This window comes from Trachemys scripta, chromosome 18 (genome assembly GCF_013100865.1).
Source record: "Trachemys scripta elegans isolate TJP31775 chromosome 18, CAS_Tse_1.0, whole genome shotgun sequence".
In the NCBI taxonomy this organism is placed as follows: Eukaryota; Metazoa; Chordata; order Testudines; family Emydidae; genus Trachemys; species Trachemys scripta.
The window spans coordinates 17,326,987-17,341,627 of record NC_048315.1 but is presented as its reverse complement, the minus strand read 5'-3'; the positions used below and the strand labels follow the sequence as shown (position 1 = coordinate 17,341,627).

The following is a 14,641-nucleotide window of genomic DNA, read 5'->3' as shown; positions in this document are numbered from 1 at the left end:
ACCCGAGGAAAAACTTCACTCAGGTTTTAGTCTGTAGCCCCAGCTGGGTCAAGTAGCCCAGGCTGAACACACCACTGAACTCAGGTGAAAGGGTTTTGTGTGGGAACATGAAAGGGATTAGGGCATCACACAGGCAAGCATCCAGGTTGTCACTTAGGGTCTGAATACATTGCAGTGAAAGTCCAGGGTTCAAACTCAGGTTCAAGCCTAGCCCCCCCTTCCACCTACACACAAGTTGCATCAACCCAGGGCTCAGATCCAGGGTCCCAGGCCCCTATGGGGGTGCAGGGTCCAGCCTGAGTCAAGCCAGGACCCAGAGTTCAAGCCCTATTGCTTTGCAGTGTCACTGGACTCATGCTTTGGGAGTCCACCAAAAGTATCCCAAAATCCCACAGGCCGACTTTCTTTGTCCTCTGGACAGTCAAGTTTGGTGGACACTCAGGTTTTCCCAAACAGCACCACGAACAAAGGGATAGAGCAGCCACATTTTGGGAGGACACTGTGAAGTCTGGGATATGGATGGTTGGACTCAGGTCCGCGTAAGGCAGCGTAGCTGCTGGAGCCCCAGGGTGAGACCCAGGTTCAACAGTTCCTAACCTGGGGTTACAAATGAGTGTAGACACTCAAGCCCTAGATTAACAAATCCAGGGTCTGCTAACTCAAGTTCTCTTTATCTTGGGCTTACATTGGACCGTAGACAAACCCATAGAGTATTGCATAGGGACTAGAGCAGGGAAGGAAGAGTTAATTCCTGGTTGCTATTCAACATCTTCCCTGCTGATTCATTAGGTGAATTGAACTGCTCTCTCTATTTTTCCATCTGTAAAATATAGCCAATGTATTTTTAAAAATAGAAGCTGTGGAGATGACCTTCAGAATAAACCGAATGGCAGTGGTGCTTAAGTCTGGAGGGTCTATTTATCTTGTCTAGGAAATATAGCCTAGATAAACCTACTGAAAGGTGGGTGCACAAGTAGTTGGAAAACCATATAGTTATCAATAGATCACAATCAAGCTGGAAAGGCATATAGAAGGGAAAGGGGTCCTTCAGGGATCTGTTCAATATCTTCATAAATGATTTGGATAATTGCACAGAAAGAACACTTACAAAGTTTGTGGACAATACCAAGCTGGGAGGGATTGCAAGTGCTTTGCAGGACAGGATTAGAATTCAAAATTATCTGGGTAAACTGGAGAAATGGTCTGAAATAAATAGGATGAAATTCAATAAGGAGAAACGCAAAGTGCTCCACTTAGGAAGGAATAATCAATTGCACATATGGGAAGTGATTGCTTAGGAAGGAGTAGGCTGTGGGGGGTACAGTGGATGACAAACTAAATATGAGTCAACAATGTAATATTGTTGCCAGAAAAAGTGAACATCATTCTGGCATATATTAGCAGGAGTGTTGTAAAGCAAGACATAAGTAGTAATTGTTCCACTAAACTCAGTGCTGATAAGGCCTCAACTGGAGTATTGTGTCCAGTTCTGAGCATCACACTTTGGGAAATAATTAGAGGTCTAGAAAACATGGCCTACAAGGAAAGATTGAAAAAACTGGGTTTGTTTACTCTGGAGAGGAGAAGACTGAGGTGGGACCTAAGTCTTCTAGTACATAAAAGGTTGTTATAAAAAGGAGGGTGATAAATTGTTCTCCTTAACCACTGAGGAGAGGACAAGAAATAATGGGCTTAAATTGTAGCAAGGGAAATCTTTAATTATTAGGAAAAGTTTCCTACTGTCAAGGTAGTTAAGCACTGGAACAAATTGCCTAGTGAGGTTGTGGAATCATTTTGACTGGAAGTTTTTAAGAACAGGTTAGACCAGGGATAGGCAACCTATGGCACATGTGCCAAAAGTGGCACGCGAGCTGATTTTCAGTGGCACTCACACTGCCTGGGTCCTGGCCAGTGGTCCAGGGGGCTCTGCATTTTAAATGTAATTTTAAATGAAGCTTCTTAAACATTTTAAAAACCTTATTTACTTTACATACAACAGTAGTTTAGTTATATAATATAAACTTAGAGAGACCATCTAAAAATGTTAAAATGTATGACTGGCACGCGAAACCTTAAATTAGAGTGAATAAATGAAGACTCAGCACACCACTTCTGAAAGGTTGTGGATCCTGACAGGTGTTTGTCTAACCCAGGGGACTGTCTAGATAATGCAGTGGAACTGGGTTAGATGCAGGATTGGCAGGAACCTCAAGATGGCCTTTCTGTGAGTCAGGCTGGGATTTTCAATAGAACCAAAGGAAGTCTGTCACCCAACTCCCTTTAAAGTTCAATCTCCCTTTGGTTCTGTTGAAAATCCCAGGCTCAGATTGTAAGGAACATCTCACTGTGTGTGTACAGCACCTAACACAATGGGACCCTGATCCCAGCTGGAGCTGGGGTCATGGATATGCAATGGTGAGAGCGATAGGGGGAAAATATTTGCAGATAAGTCTACATAATGTCTATGCAAAACAACATGTTCAGTTTTATTTCCAATTTTGACTTGTCCTTTACCTCCTAAGCTTCTTCCCTGTGGTTTCAGCTTTATTCGGTGTATATGCTTTCCTGCCCTACAGCGTGCACTCTGACAAATAGTTCTGACGGCATTAACTAAACTATGTGGGGAAAATAAATGGCATTGCATTCCTTAGCTGCCATGGCAACACATCCAATCTTACAAATAACTTGGCAACGACTTAGCCAACTCTAAAATAAACACTTAGGAATCCTGAAAATGTCACCCTAAGGGAGTCAGATGTACCATTCCCATTAAAACTAATAGGAAATCAGTTTGGGCAGCTATGAAAAAAAATAATAAAAAAATCTCAGTCTTAGTATCCAGCAGGGAGGGCCAGCTGTAAATACACCCTGATGTTTCTTTCCCCCAAAGAGATGTCTTATGAATTGTGCAGAGAGAGGAAACAGAATAAACCTTCATTGGAAAATTCAGCTGGAGGCTGGATAAAACACTAGGATGAGGATGTTGTACTTATCACCAGCACAACCAGCTACCCATGCAGCCTTAGGGCATTGTCCAAAGTGACAAGTCTCTTGTATAGCAGCATGGAACCAATCAGGCAGATACACCCCCAAGTTAAACTTTACTTCTGAATAAAAATGTTAGTGCCCTTATGATCAGCCATTGGAGAGTTAGGGGCAGGGCAGGGGGCTTCACTTTGCTCAAACATCAGGTAGAGGCAGGATTTGAGATTTTGGTCTAAATTTAGGAAGATCATGAAGAGGATGCCCAGGCAACTTCCCCCTCCTTCTCAGCCCTACCCCTTTCACTTTGCTATCCCCTCTTCTCCCCCAGCAAATCCCCCCTTGCTCCCCGGATTTAATCCCAGGCAGAAACATCTCCCAGTGGTTGGCCTGCAGCATGCATTGGTCAGGCTGCTCGTTGATTTTGGTGCAGTAGAGCTTATACAGATTCAGGATTATTCTGCAATGGATAATGAGGGAATGAAGTGTCCTTTTCTGCAGCAGTGTTGCAGGCCAGCTCTTCCGGCACTGGTCTGCACTTGTGCTCTATTTCCAAAAGAAAGCCTATATATTTTATTAGAGCAGGATTCTTATTAGAAAGATGCTGAGTGTGTTCCCCTGGCCAGTGCCCAACCATGTTATAAACAAGCTGTTTATAAAGCCTGCCTAGGCTCCAACTCTCAGGGTCAGCATGTTGCTAACAAGCATGAGCTCTCTAGAAAGGGAGGACAACACATGCTTGGGCCGGACCCTCAGCTGGTGTATAGGTCAGTGGAGTCTGATCGCAGTGGACCATTGATTTATAGTAAGCTGTGAACGTAGCTCTTTAAAGTACAACCCTCAATCATTTCACATTCCTAAATGGCAGTGAAAACACAAAGCATTTTTGGTGACCACCGCACATGCAGAACACTTTCAAAACACACATGCTGAGGGTCGGGGAACTACTTTGGATACATGAGGAAATAATTTTTGTATTGCCATACCCTCAAATTGAATTTGCACTCTCTAAAACTTCTCCACAACCATCCATAGCCACGTTTCTAATTCCCAGTTTCAACCAGAATTGGAAGCAGATGTACTACCTGCAGCCAGGGATTGCAGTCATGTTATATTTCTATCTTGGCTGCTACCAGAATCCACAGGAAATTGTGATCTAGTGACATTAAGACCCCTTATTTTCTTTTTTAATCCCTCAATTATATAAACAGTATGCAGTGAAATCAATGATTCAACAGACTTTGGATCAACCACCTCCTTTGGGACATGCTGTTAATATGCTCCACCGAAAATCTCAAGTTAAGAATCTGAACAAATTTTAAGGAACTGTTACTATTTAGAAATAAACCCTGGTTGGCCTAAAAAGTTGAGTCCACATGCCAAGATCTTTTATGCCCCAGATTAAGGGCTAAATAATGGCCACAAAATGAATAATGAATAGGAAAGAAAAGCAGAATCGGAGTCATCCAGTAAAATTGCTTTTATTTCCGTAATTTCGTAAGTATAAAACAAATCAGCTCAATATTGTGCGAACAGAGTGGATCATACATATGTGACTACAATGACCCTTCTTAAGTCTTCACGCTACACCTGGCTATTTACATCAGACAAAGTACACCATTTAGGAATCAGTAATTTAGTGGAAAAATATCTCTCATAATAAAATAGGAAACCTTGTTTGTTTCAATTCTACCCCCACACAACTCTTTTAAAAAGATGTAACAATTTATCTTTCACTAGGAAGTGCAAACTCAACAAGGTTTCTAGATTCGGCTGCTCAGGCATCGTAGCAAAATTGCTACGTTCAGAGATTCAAGCCATGACACTAATGACACCTGTAAACAAGTCAGTGTTTTCTCTCTTCATGGTCTCGAGTACAGACAAAACACAGCACAGACTCCACATAGCATGGGCATGAGTCTGCTATACAGATATCCCTAAGGTAGGGTACACCTACCTGTCTAGGCTCTTGTATATACAGAGCACAGAGATCTATTCTAGACTCATTTCGTTTTCCATTCTTGCATTACCAAAAGCTGAATGGCACCAAAAGGAGAGGATGCAAGGGACACTTGTATCTCCCCCCATATCTGTCTTTTCACTAATTTTGTTCCTGCATACCCTAAACCCAGGATCATCCCAATCTATGCCCAGCAGAAACCATTGTTACCAGCCTCATGGGGTCTAGAGGTCTTTATTTTGGCAGCATAAAACCACCTCCACTGCTCTTCTCTTGCTAAGCTGAATGAACAGGCTGACATGCAATTCAAGGTAGCAGTGGAGGGTTGGTAGGATAATCAAAAGCTGGTGGGAGAAAGTGGCAGTGAAAATCTGAGTATTAAAAATACTTTGGGAATCAGTGGGTAGGGGATTGCTGAGACAGGTAGATTGATGGTAGGAGGGGATAAGTGAAGATAAAACCTTTGAAAACATCTAGATTGTTATAAAAATACATATCACAGCATAGAGAAAATACAGGTTGCATGTATGCAACTCTTTAGAGAAGCATTATGCAGGTCTGAAGTGTTTTTCATCCATGCCAGGACCATGCTCAACCTAGAAAATGAAGTGGGGGTGGGAGAAAAAAGGGAGGAGATTCCTAAGGATGATGGATAAATTGCCAAATGGTCCATAAAGATATTAAATCCCGGTGCAGACCCTTTGTATGCATTGTAAGACCTTTCAATCAATGCTCGGCTTCTTTTCTTTAATCAGGACCATGGCCAGTGCCCAAGGCAACCCACTTGGAGACTACTTCTTAAAAGGTTTCCCCATTGGATATTTGTTTGGTGGGTCTTACGTAGTCTGTGTCTACAGTGGTTCAGAATGTGAAGTATTAATAGTGGGATGGGACGATCCTGTGATTTTCTGCAGCTCTTCCACCCATTAATTTTTCAGTCAGGAATCTCATGCAGTATTCTATTTAAGACCGTGGCTATTCCACGATACAAAAAACAAATCTAGGCCTTAATCTTGCAAACATTTGTCTGTTAAAATTTAAATGGGATGGACTCATCAGTCTGACCCAAAGCTCATTGAAGTCAGTGAAACAACACCCATTGACTACCATGGTGGTTAGATTGAGCTCCGTAACCGGAGTGTTGGCAGGACTAGGGCTTTAAGTTCTAATCAGCATAGTAAATGTGAAGTGTACAACAGGAACTGAAACTTGCCACCTCAGGATCCTTCTGTTGATCTGGCTTTTCACACCCCACCCATCTACTGTACTGTGCACCTAGATAGGATGGGGCTTCCCAAAAGCTCCATTTATAAACCCTTTTCTCCAGCCCCACGTTTGTTGCATGAATTAAGGGTCCCTTTAAAGTTACCCACCAATTCTTCCCATAAAGGCCAAACCTCCAATTTCTAACTATTAGGACACCTTATGGTACCACCCTGGTCTTGGATTGGCCAAGTATTAGAAACGTAAATAAGACAATATCATCATGACAGTGCCAGATTCTTGTGAAAGGCACCATGCCAATCAAACAGACAATGTATGGAATCAGAATCAAGAACTTTGGCCATATTTTGGCCAATAGAGGAATTAGGGGAGAAAATACATTTCAGATGTGATACTAGTAATCTCTCCCCGCCCCCTCCCCCTCCACACACCCTGCTGTTTCAAGCAACAGCTGTCTTTTCACATACATAATGCACCCTTCCCAGATGATGGATGTTCCATGGGAGAGTTCTTGGTAGGAGAGAATTTATCCAGTCATCGGCCACAAGGATATTCAAGTCCTCAAACAGCATAATGTGGACTTCATAGCCATTGCCCAATGCTCACACTTGGTGCTCTTCCAAGAGAGGAGAGCCTCTTCCTTGCCTTCCATGTTTATTTTACAGGTGTGATCCAACATGTTGAATGGCCCCTGAGAAATTAATTTAAAGTGCTCATGGACAACCACACAGGCTACTTTTCTGGTGCTCAGGCTGTGATGCATGATGAATGATTTGCTCCTGTTTAGGAGGATCTATTGTAATGGCCCAGGCTGGCTCGAAGTATTGTTGGAAAGAGACTAAACTATTATAAAGAATCTGAATACACCAGAAGGCAATGATTGTGATTCCTAGATCCTGGTTTCCAACGGAAGTGAGACTAGGCAGCTTTTCCTCACAGGCTTCCTTTTGCAACATGCAATCAGGGAAAAAAAAAAAAAGAAGCCACTCCAGTGCACATCTCCATTCTATTGCACACAATCAAATGTTTCAGTAAGATGCAATTCAGACCCGATCCAAACCATATTGAAATCAATGGGATTAGGTCTTTAACCACCTTCAAGTTCGCAGAAGAACCACTACAGCATGTTAAAGCAATCAGCACACTGCTGGTGACATACAAATAATAAACAACTTCTATGCGATTTATCCTGACCCTTCACCAAAGCGTAAAGGAAAAATAATTTTGATCTAAGGACATTTTTCTATTTCATTAAAATATTTGAACTATAACCCTCCACAACCCCAAAATGTCTATCGGGAAACCAGTCTTAAAGCAGGCAGCCACGTGACAAGCAACAAAAGAAAAAATGAGACACGGTTCTTCAATGAGGGATCATACTAGAAAATGGGGATACTTTAAAATAGGTCACCCTTAGTAGAGTGAATACCTGTTGAAGGTGTCCTTAGTGCAGGTTCCACTGATTTGACCCAGAAGCTTACAGTGAGAAAAGGGCAAACAGAATTTTAAGACAAAACCTGCTGCTACTGGGAAGAGTAAGCCTTTGGCATGGAACATGGCTGAGAGTTGTTGCACTCCATCTGCTGAATTTCATATCCTGTAATTTCACAATTTCAATCCAACATCAGGCACAGTGAACCACCATAGTGCATTTTAGCTGTGTTGAGCGTAAATTAAAACCAATCCAATAAAACCTAATATTTCCCCTGCCTCTTCCTCACAATGTACAATCACAATGCCTTAACATAATTGTCCCCACCTTCTTGGCATCAGATGAGGCAAAGCAAAATGACCAAAAGGAATTTAATAGAGGACTTAAAAGTTACTGACGTCATATCTTTGCCTGTCTCGTGCTTGCCCAAGACACACGTTTTGTAAATATTTTAAACCCTCTTTGTTACAGATTTTAAAATAATATCCAAAGCTTTAGAAAATACACACATTTGGGTACCAAAAAAGTCACAAGTCAGATCTTCAGCTGGTGTAAATCAATGTAATTCCAGTAGAGCAACAGAGATTCACAAGAGCTGCAGATCTGGCCGGGACTCCCCATAATCCAATATGGATCTCTGGTGGATATGAACATTTACCAACAGGGATAACTTACAGACCAAGTACTCTGCAGCTCTGGTTGCACTACATTCCATGGACACCCCCTCCACCACCACCAATAGGGTGGGCAGGATGTTGAGGATCAATCTCAACCCTGGAATAAGCAGAAACAGTTCTCCTAAAGGCAATGGAGTTGCTCTGGTTACATGAGGGCTGAATGTGGCCCTTAAATATTTGATTAAATTCCCACCAGTTATTTCCCAGGCTGTTCAGAAAGCCATGGAGTGGTGGGGATCTTTGTAATAAAACACGGTGGAATTCACCTCTGTACAGAAGCATGGATGGCCCACACACCACTTAAGTCCCACTTAAACCCTCTTTAGAGAGCTTAAGAGGTGTATGGATCATCTACTGACCCTCTGCTCAAGGGTAAGTTCCACCCACATTGAAAATGGTCTCTAAAAAGGAATCAGTCAGCCTGTGTAATCAGCTCAATTAAATCAGCTCTAAAAACTGAAACATACAAAACATGTTGGACAAAGAAAAATTCTCAAAGAAAGCAAATAGTGATTTTTCGGTGAACGATTTTCCTGTAATCACACAGTATCTATAAAGATGTTTGTTTTTTAAAAGCTCCATATTAAAATTCCTTGAGTACATTCTATATTAAATACAGTAACAACATTTCATGCAAGGTTTTCTGTACAATTAAATCAGCTCAGTAGTATAACAAGTCTGTACATTCCCATTGGTCTGGGGGCGCGACCCATCTTTTTCAATGCTGGTGATGGAGAGAAAGGAAAGGATGGTGTTTGGCACGTACTGTACCTACGGTAGCCAGCTTGTCAAAGTTCAGCCAGCTGGCCTGCACGGAAGAGAAAGAAAAAGCACTGGGGGTTTTAAGACACTTAAATAAAATAGAAACTGATCCAGATAGGAATGGAGCAAAATAATAGCAAAGCAAAGCAATAACCGACTCCGGTGCTCCGGCATACACCCGGGTGAAGTTTAGAAGGAAGAAAAACTGTAGGCATCTTTTTCCCTTCATCAAGAACTTTGGATCCTACCACATCTACTGCCCATTCCTGGTCAAATGGTCTACGTGAGTTTCAAAAATAAGATTATATAGGTGGTAGAATAAAAGTCTTAACCTCAATTTTTGGGAGACAACCTTTGCTCCCATGTGATCCCTCTCCCTTTTTCATCATCATATTGGGAGCATAGATTGTCTCCCAAAACTGACATTAACTAATGGACAACTGCCTTTTAAGTCTTTTATTCTACTTTCTATGTAGTCATATTTTAAAAACTAGGTAGTCTAGATTTACCTAGTCAGAAAATTTGACCAGGAATGAGCACTAGATGTGATGGGATCCAGAGTTCTCCATTAACATGTTTTGTTTTAAGCTGTTTAGGTGGAGATGCTTAGCACAGGAAGGGAGCTAACAAGGTGTTCTACAGAAGAGAAAGGACAAGAGGACTGGGTCATGCTTTGGTGTCAGATGAGCCTGAGAAGGTGCAAGATTTTCACAAGAGGAAAATAGAATAGAGAATAATATGATAAATAGAGGAAGTTTCAACTTCCACCACAAAAATCTTTGCAAGTAAATACATGTCCACAATTTCTACAACACTGGTAATTATACCAGGATACAGGTACACTGAAACCACCAAAGCTGGACATCTAGGCAATGTGGCTACCAGAGCACTAGCATTGCCACCTAGGTATTATACTTTAGTGGATATCACTCTACTAAATTGGAAGTCAATTGGAATACACCTGTTGCATCCCATGCACCTTTCTTTGCTTACCTCTCCTGCCCACACACACACAGATAAGCTTTTCCTTGGTACTGAGATGCTGTCTGTTGTGCCACATCGCAGCTCTGGAATGCACCTCTGTCATCATTGCTCATGCACAGATACTGTGCACCACTGTGAAAGCATGACCTCCCACCTACCACATTTTTACAAAACAAAAGATGCCTTACTGAGCTCACACATTGGGGCTATTTTTTTAAGGGGTCTCAAACTTTTCAGGAGCGGACCCCCAAGGAGCTGTGTTACAATGACTCAGTTACATATAGTTTCATCCCCAAAACTATAATTTAGCTGTCCAGTAATTGCACCATTACATACAGGGAAAAAAAGCTACGAAACAAAAACAAAATCAGTATTTTTCTTTTCGACGATTCACCCGCATTAGTCTGATAGTCGGACACATGCATGTCCTGCTGGCTTCTAGTGATGGTCAAACATGCAAGACTTCAGTCCGAGTTACAGCTTAGGGTTTCTTTATTTAGAAAGTGAGTTTCCTTTATGTCATTCATTTCTTGCCCTTGTCTCCTGCAAAACAAAGGAAATTGGCTATGGTTAAAAAACAAGCCAAGCACCTATTATGTTATCAAGACAGACATTTCACTGAGTCGTACAGCTGGGTAGGACCCTGTATAACCTGATGGCTTATGAAAAGGCCAATCTAGGGTTTGTCTATGCACATCTATCCAATCCAGTGAGTATGGAGTAGTAGAATCTGCTGCTTTTGCTCTTAATGCTTGACTTCACTTTTGAAATGGCTACCTCACAATACATCATGCGGGGATACACGAACCCCAGTACAACCAACATGGAACAGTACTACTACATGGGAATTCTACAGCACTTTTCAACTGAGCATTCCCAAGCACTTTATAAACACGAAAGAATTTAGCCTTATAACATCACTGTGAGGTATGTACTAACTTAATTTTACCAATTGGGAAACTGAGGCACAGAGCTTAAATGACTTGCCCTGGGTCTCTCAGTAAGTCATGGCCATGCAGGAAATAGAACACAGGTTTCCTGACTCAGTCCTGTGCTTGAGCCACAAGACCAGCCTTTTCCTCCAATTTCTTCACCCTGTCAATGGCAGAACCAGATGCTTGCTGGGATGCATTAGGTGATTTATGGCTTAAAGGAAAGCTAGAGTATTTAGAAACAGTGCCTTAGAGAGCTAAAATTATTTTTAAATGGGAACGGGTGTCCAAATCCCCATGGCAGCTTTGAAAAAAATCTCATCTTAACTATGTAGGTCCAGATTCTGCCACATTTTGAGCCCACAAGCAGTCATAGTGACTTCTAGAAGCAAGGTACTATAAAACACAAGGGAGGATGGCAGAATCTAGCCTATAGGCAATAAGAATGTGCACTGAAAAGAGTTAATTACAAATACTTGATGGTATTTCAGTTTCTTTCTTCATTGAGTGGGACTGCTGCATCTCTCTTAGGTGGCCGTTGTTTTAATGTTCCTGAGTCACAAGGACCCCATTTGATGACACAAAGCAGCAGGGCCGGCTCCAGGCACCAGTGAAGGAAGCAGGTGCTTGGGGCGGCTAATAGAAAGGAGCGCCATGTCCGGGTCTTTGGAGGCGATTCGGCGGCGGGTCCGTCAGTCCCTCTTGGAGGGAAGGACCCGCCGCTGAATTGCCACAGAAGAATGAAGCAGCATGGTAGAGCTGCCGCTGATTGCGGCTTTATCTCCCCCCCCCCCCCCGCTTCGGGCAGCAAAACAGCTGGAGCCGGCCCTGCAAAGCAGTATGGAATGATAGAGATCCAGCTTCACCTCTGGAAAATCAAGTTACTGTAAGGTAAGTTCTGTTTTGAAGAGAGAACTTTTATTTTGCAAAATGTTTATGTTTACTGCTTACTGATGAGAAAGCCATCTCTTTCAGGCCCACTTTAGACTTAATTGTTAAGATGGCAGTTTCTCATTAGGCTAATTATTCATATTATATTTTAGACATTTTTAACTCGTTCACTTTTCTTTGCATTAGCTGGATTTTCGAGAACCTATGGGAGGGAGGTGCCCAAATCCCACTGGGATGCAACCAGAGTTGGGCACTTAACTCCTTTGAAATTTCCAGCCATAATGTCTGGAATACCTAAATTACATTATCGTTTGCCATCATTTCCAGTTCCCCTGGAAATTAAATACAAGTACACCCACTTCCTCAGTTTACACAGCACATTTTCACCAGTGTGCAAAGGGAAGTTTCATCCACTGCACAGCCATACACATCAAAATCTCAGGCTAAATGAGCAATGCCTCCTAGAGTGATACGGAAAGTGCACAGTCAGCGGTCTGTGTATTTATATTGCATTCATAACTGTATCATCTGAGCACCCAAGTGGTGCTTAGCAGTACAAATGGGTAAAAAAAAAACAAAAACAAAAAAAAACCCAGAGTTTTAAGGATCTTTGTAAAGTTCAGAGCTGACACGTCAGAGTTTGGTAACAAGTGTCAGTTTAAAAAAAAAAAAAAGATAGTGTAACATTTTCAAAAGAACCCTAGTTACTTAGGAGTCCAAGTCCTAGGATTTAGGCTCTTAAACTCTTTAGATGCTTTTGAAAAGTTTATCTAGAAGCTTTTAATAGAATCACCGTAGATGTGAAGGGTTGTCATACCCTGCACTAAGCCTGGCATTTTCAAAGGAGCCCAAAGGAGTCAGGTGCCAAACTCCCCCGAATTTTAATGGGACTTGGGCATCTAACTGCATTATGCTGCTTTGAAAATCCCAGCCTAACATTTCTGATCATCAGTCAAAGAACGACAGCAGAAACAGCCAGTTGAGAGGCAGAGCCACTTCACCAGCTCCAATTTCATTCCTGCCTCACAATGCAGAAGCCTTTGATGTAGTCACTGCTTTGAACGCTTGTAAATTTTGGCCAAAGGATGTGTACTGGGCTCACGCAAGATCATGGACACCTGCCTTTTCGGTGTGTTTTATTACCACTCTCCTAGCGACCGAAGGCACTGGAGGAATTCAGATGTTTGGACACAGCACTCTCCCCCCCCAACCTATATGGCAGCAAACAAAAAGCAATATAATCTGTGCCTCTGGAAATAAATGCCAAATACTGCTGGCACCCTTGCTGGCAGTGTTAGCTGAGACCGAGAGCCTGAAAAGGGATGGAAACTGAAATAACCTCTTGTGCCTTGAGATGCTCCCTCTGGAACCGCTGAGGCACATTTTTGAGGAAGTTTGTGCTGCCCCTGTTCTTTGGCTAAATACAGGACTTCAGTTTCTAAGGGTCTCAGTCTACTGTGGCTCCTTTCATGAGCACCGACTCCCTGAAATGGAGCCACCCCAGACCTGTGTATCTGATTATATGAAGCAGGGGTAGTCAATAGGCCAACTGCGGGCCAAATCTGGACCACCAGACGCTACTGAACGGACCCCAGTATCTTTTTTATTGACTTACTATTATCATTATTGTTATTATTTTCCTCTGGAGTCTGGACCTTGACTATACCTTGACCAAGAAATTCGGACTTGACAAAAATATAATTGACCACCCCTGAAAAGTTCTTTTCTTCCTGCATTCCCCAAAGCATGACAAGAGGGCCTTCAAAAAGCCAGCAGGGCATTAAGGTGGATGTTGACATATTCCAAAGGAGCAGCAATACTCTCCTGAGTAACTCCTCTCAGCTCAAACAACCTGACTTATATCTGGAAACATTCTTTTCCTTTCCACATGACAGTTTGGCTAAGGTAACAAGAGAGAAATTAACGTACAATGACACTCAATAGACTTGGAAACATAACACCATCTTCCCTGCTGCTCTCAGACTCCATTAGAGACAATAACTGTTTAGTCCACATTGTTAATGCATCGCTATGGAGATTCACATGTGCTTTTGAATGCCTTTTATGGTCGGTTATTGTTTCAATGTGAAGGTATTTTTGTGAGATATGAGGGGGGGGGGGGGGGGAGAGAAGGTGTTTCCTAAACGTTGTGGCTTATTTACGATCAGTAGAATTTATATCCCCACTATTTAGCAAAACCTTCTCTTTATGTTGGGTTTAAGAACCTGTAGCCCCAATGCTGATCTGCCACAGATGTAATTTCATTGACAGAGTTATTCCTGATTTACAGCTGTGTAAGCAAGATCTGAATCAGGCCCTACATATGTCCACTATCTCCACACCCATTTGTCATAGCACTAGAACAGTCAGAGGGTTTTAAAGTGTGGAGGTGAAATAGAATTGACCTCATGTGCAGATAATGGGGCAAATTATTCTCAGGGGCTGAGCTGCTAACAAATATGCAACCTTTAGTTAAAATCAACTGTTGCAGCACAGGACTAGAGGATAGCAAGAGCACCTACACAAAGGCTCTAGAGCTGTTCTTGGGAATTGCACACCGGTTAGGGCTTACCCTTCACTCCAAAGTGAAATTGGTTGAAACTATAATTAAAGAGAATTATTAAAAAAAAAAAAAACTAAATAAAGGTGATATAAGGATAAACCAGCCCAGTTCTTGTAAAGGGAAATCATGCCTCTCCAATCTACTAGAACTATTTGTGTCAACAGATTAGGGGAATAAAGGAGAGATGATTGACAACATATTTGGCGTTTCCAAAAGCCTCATTGACATGGGGAA

General features: G+C 42.1%; 1 protein-coding gene across 3 annotated transcripts in view; it reads right to left on the bottom strand.

Moving 5' to 3' along the window:
• Nucleotides 1-4,447: 4,447 nt before the first annotated feature.
• Nucleotides 4,448-14,641, bottom strand: part of ATP2A3 (ATPase sarcoplasmic/endoplasmic reticulum Ca2+ transporting 3) — an 89,770-nt gene continuing 79,576 nt past the window's right edge. For all 3 annotated transcript variants that reach the window (XM_034752417.1, XM_034752418.1, XM_034752416.1), the window contains one exon: nt 4,448-10,564. In XM_034752417.1, coding sequence (XP_034608308.1) covers nt 10,486-10,564 — 79 coding nt within the window. In that variant the 3' untranslated portion in view covers nt 4,448-10,485. The remainder of the gene's footprint in view (nt 10,565-14,641) is intronic.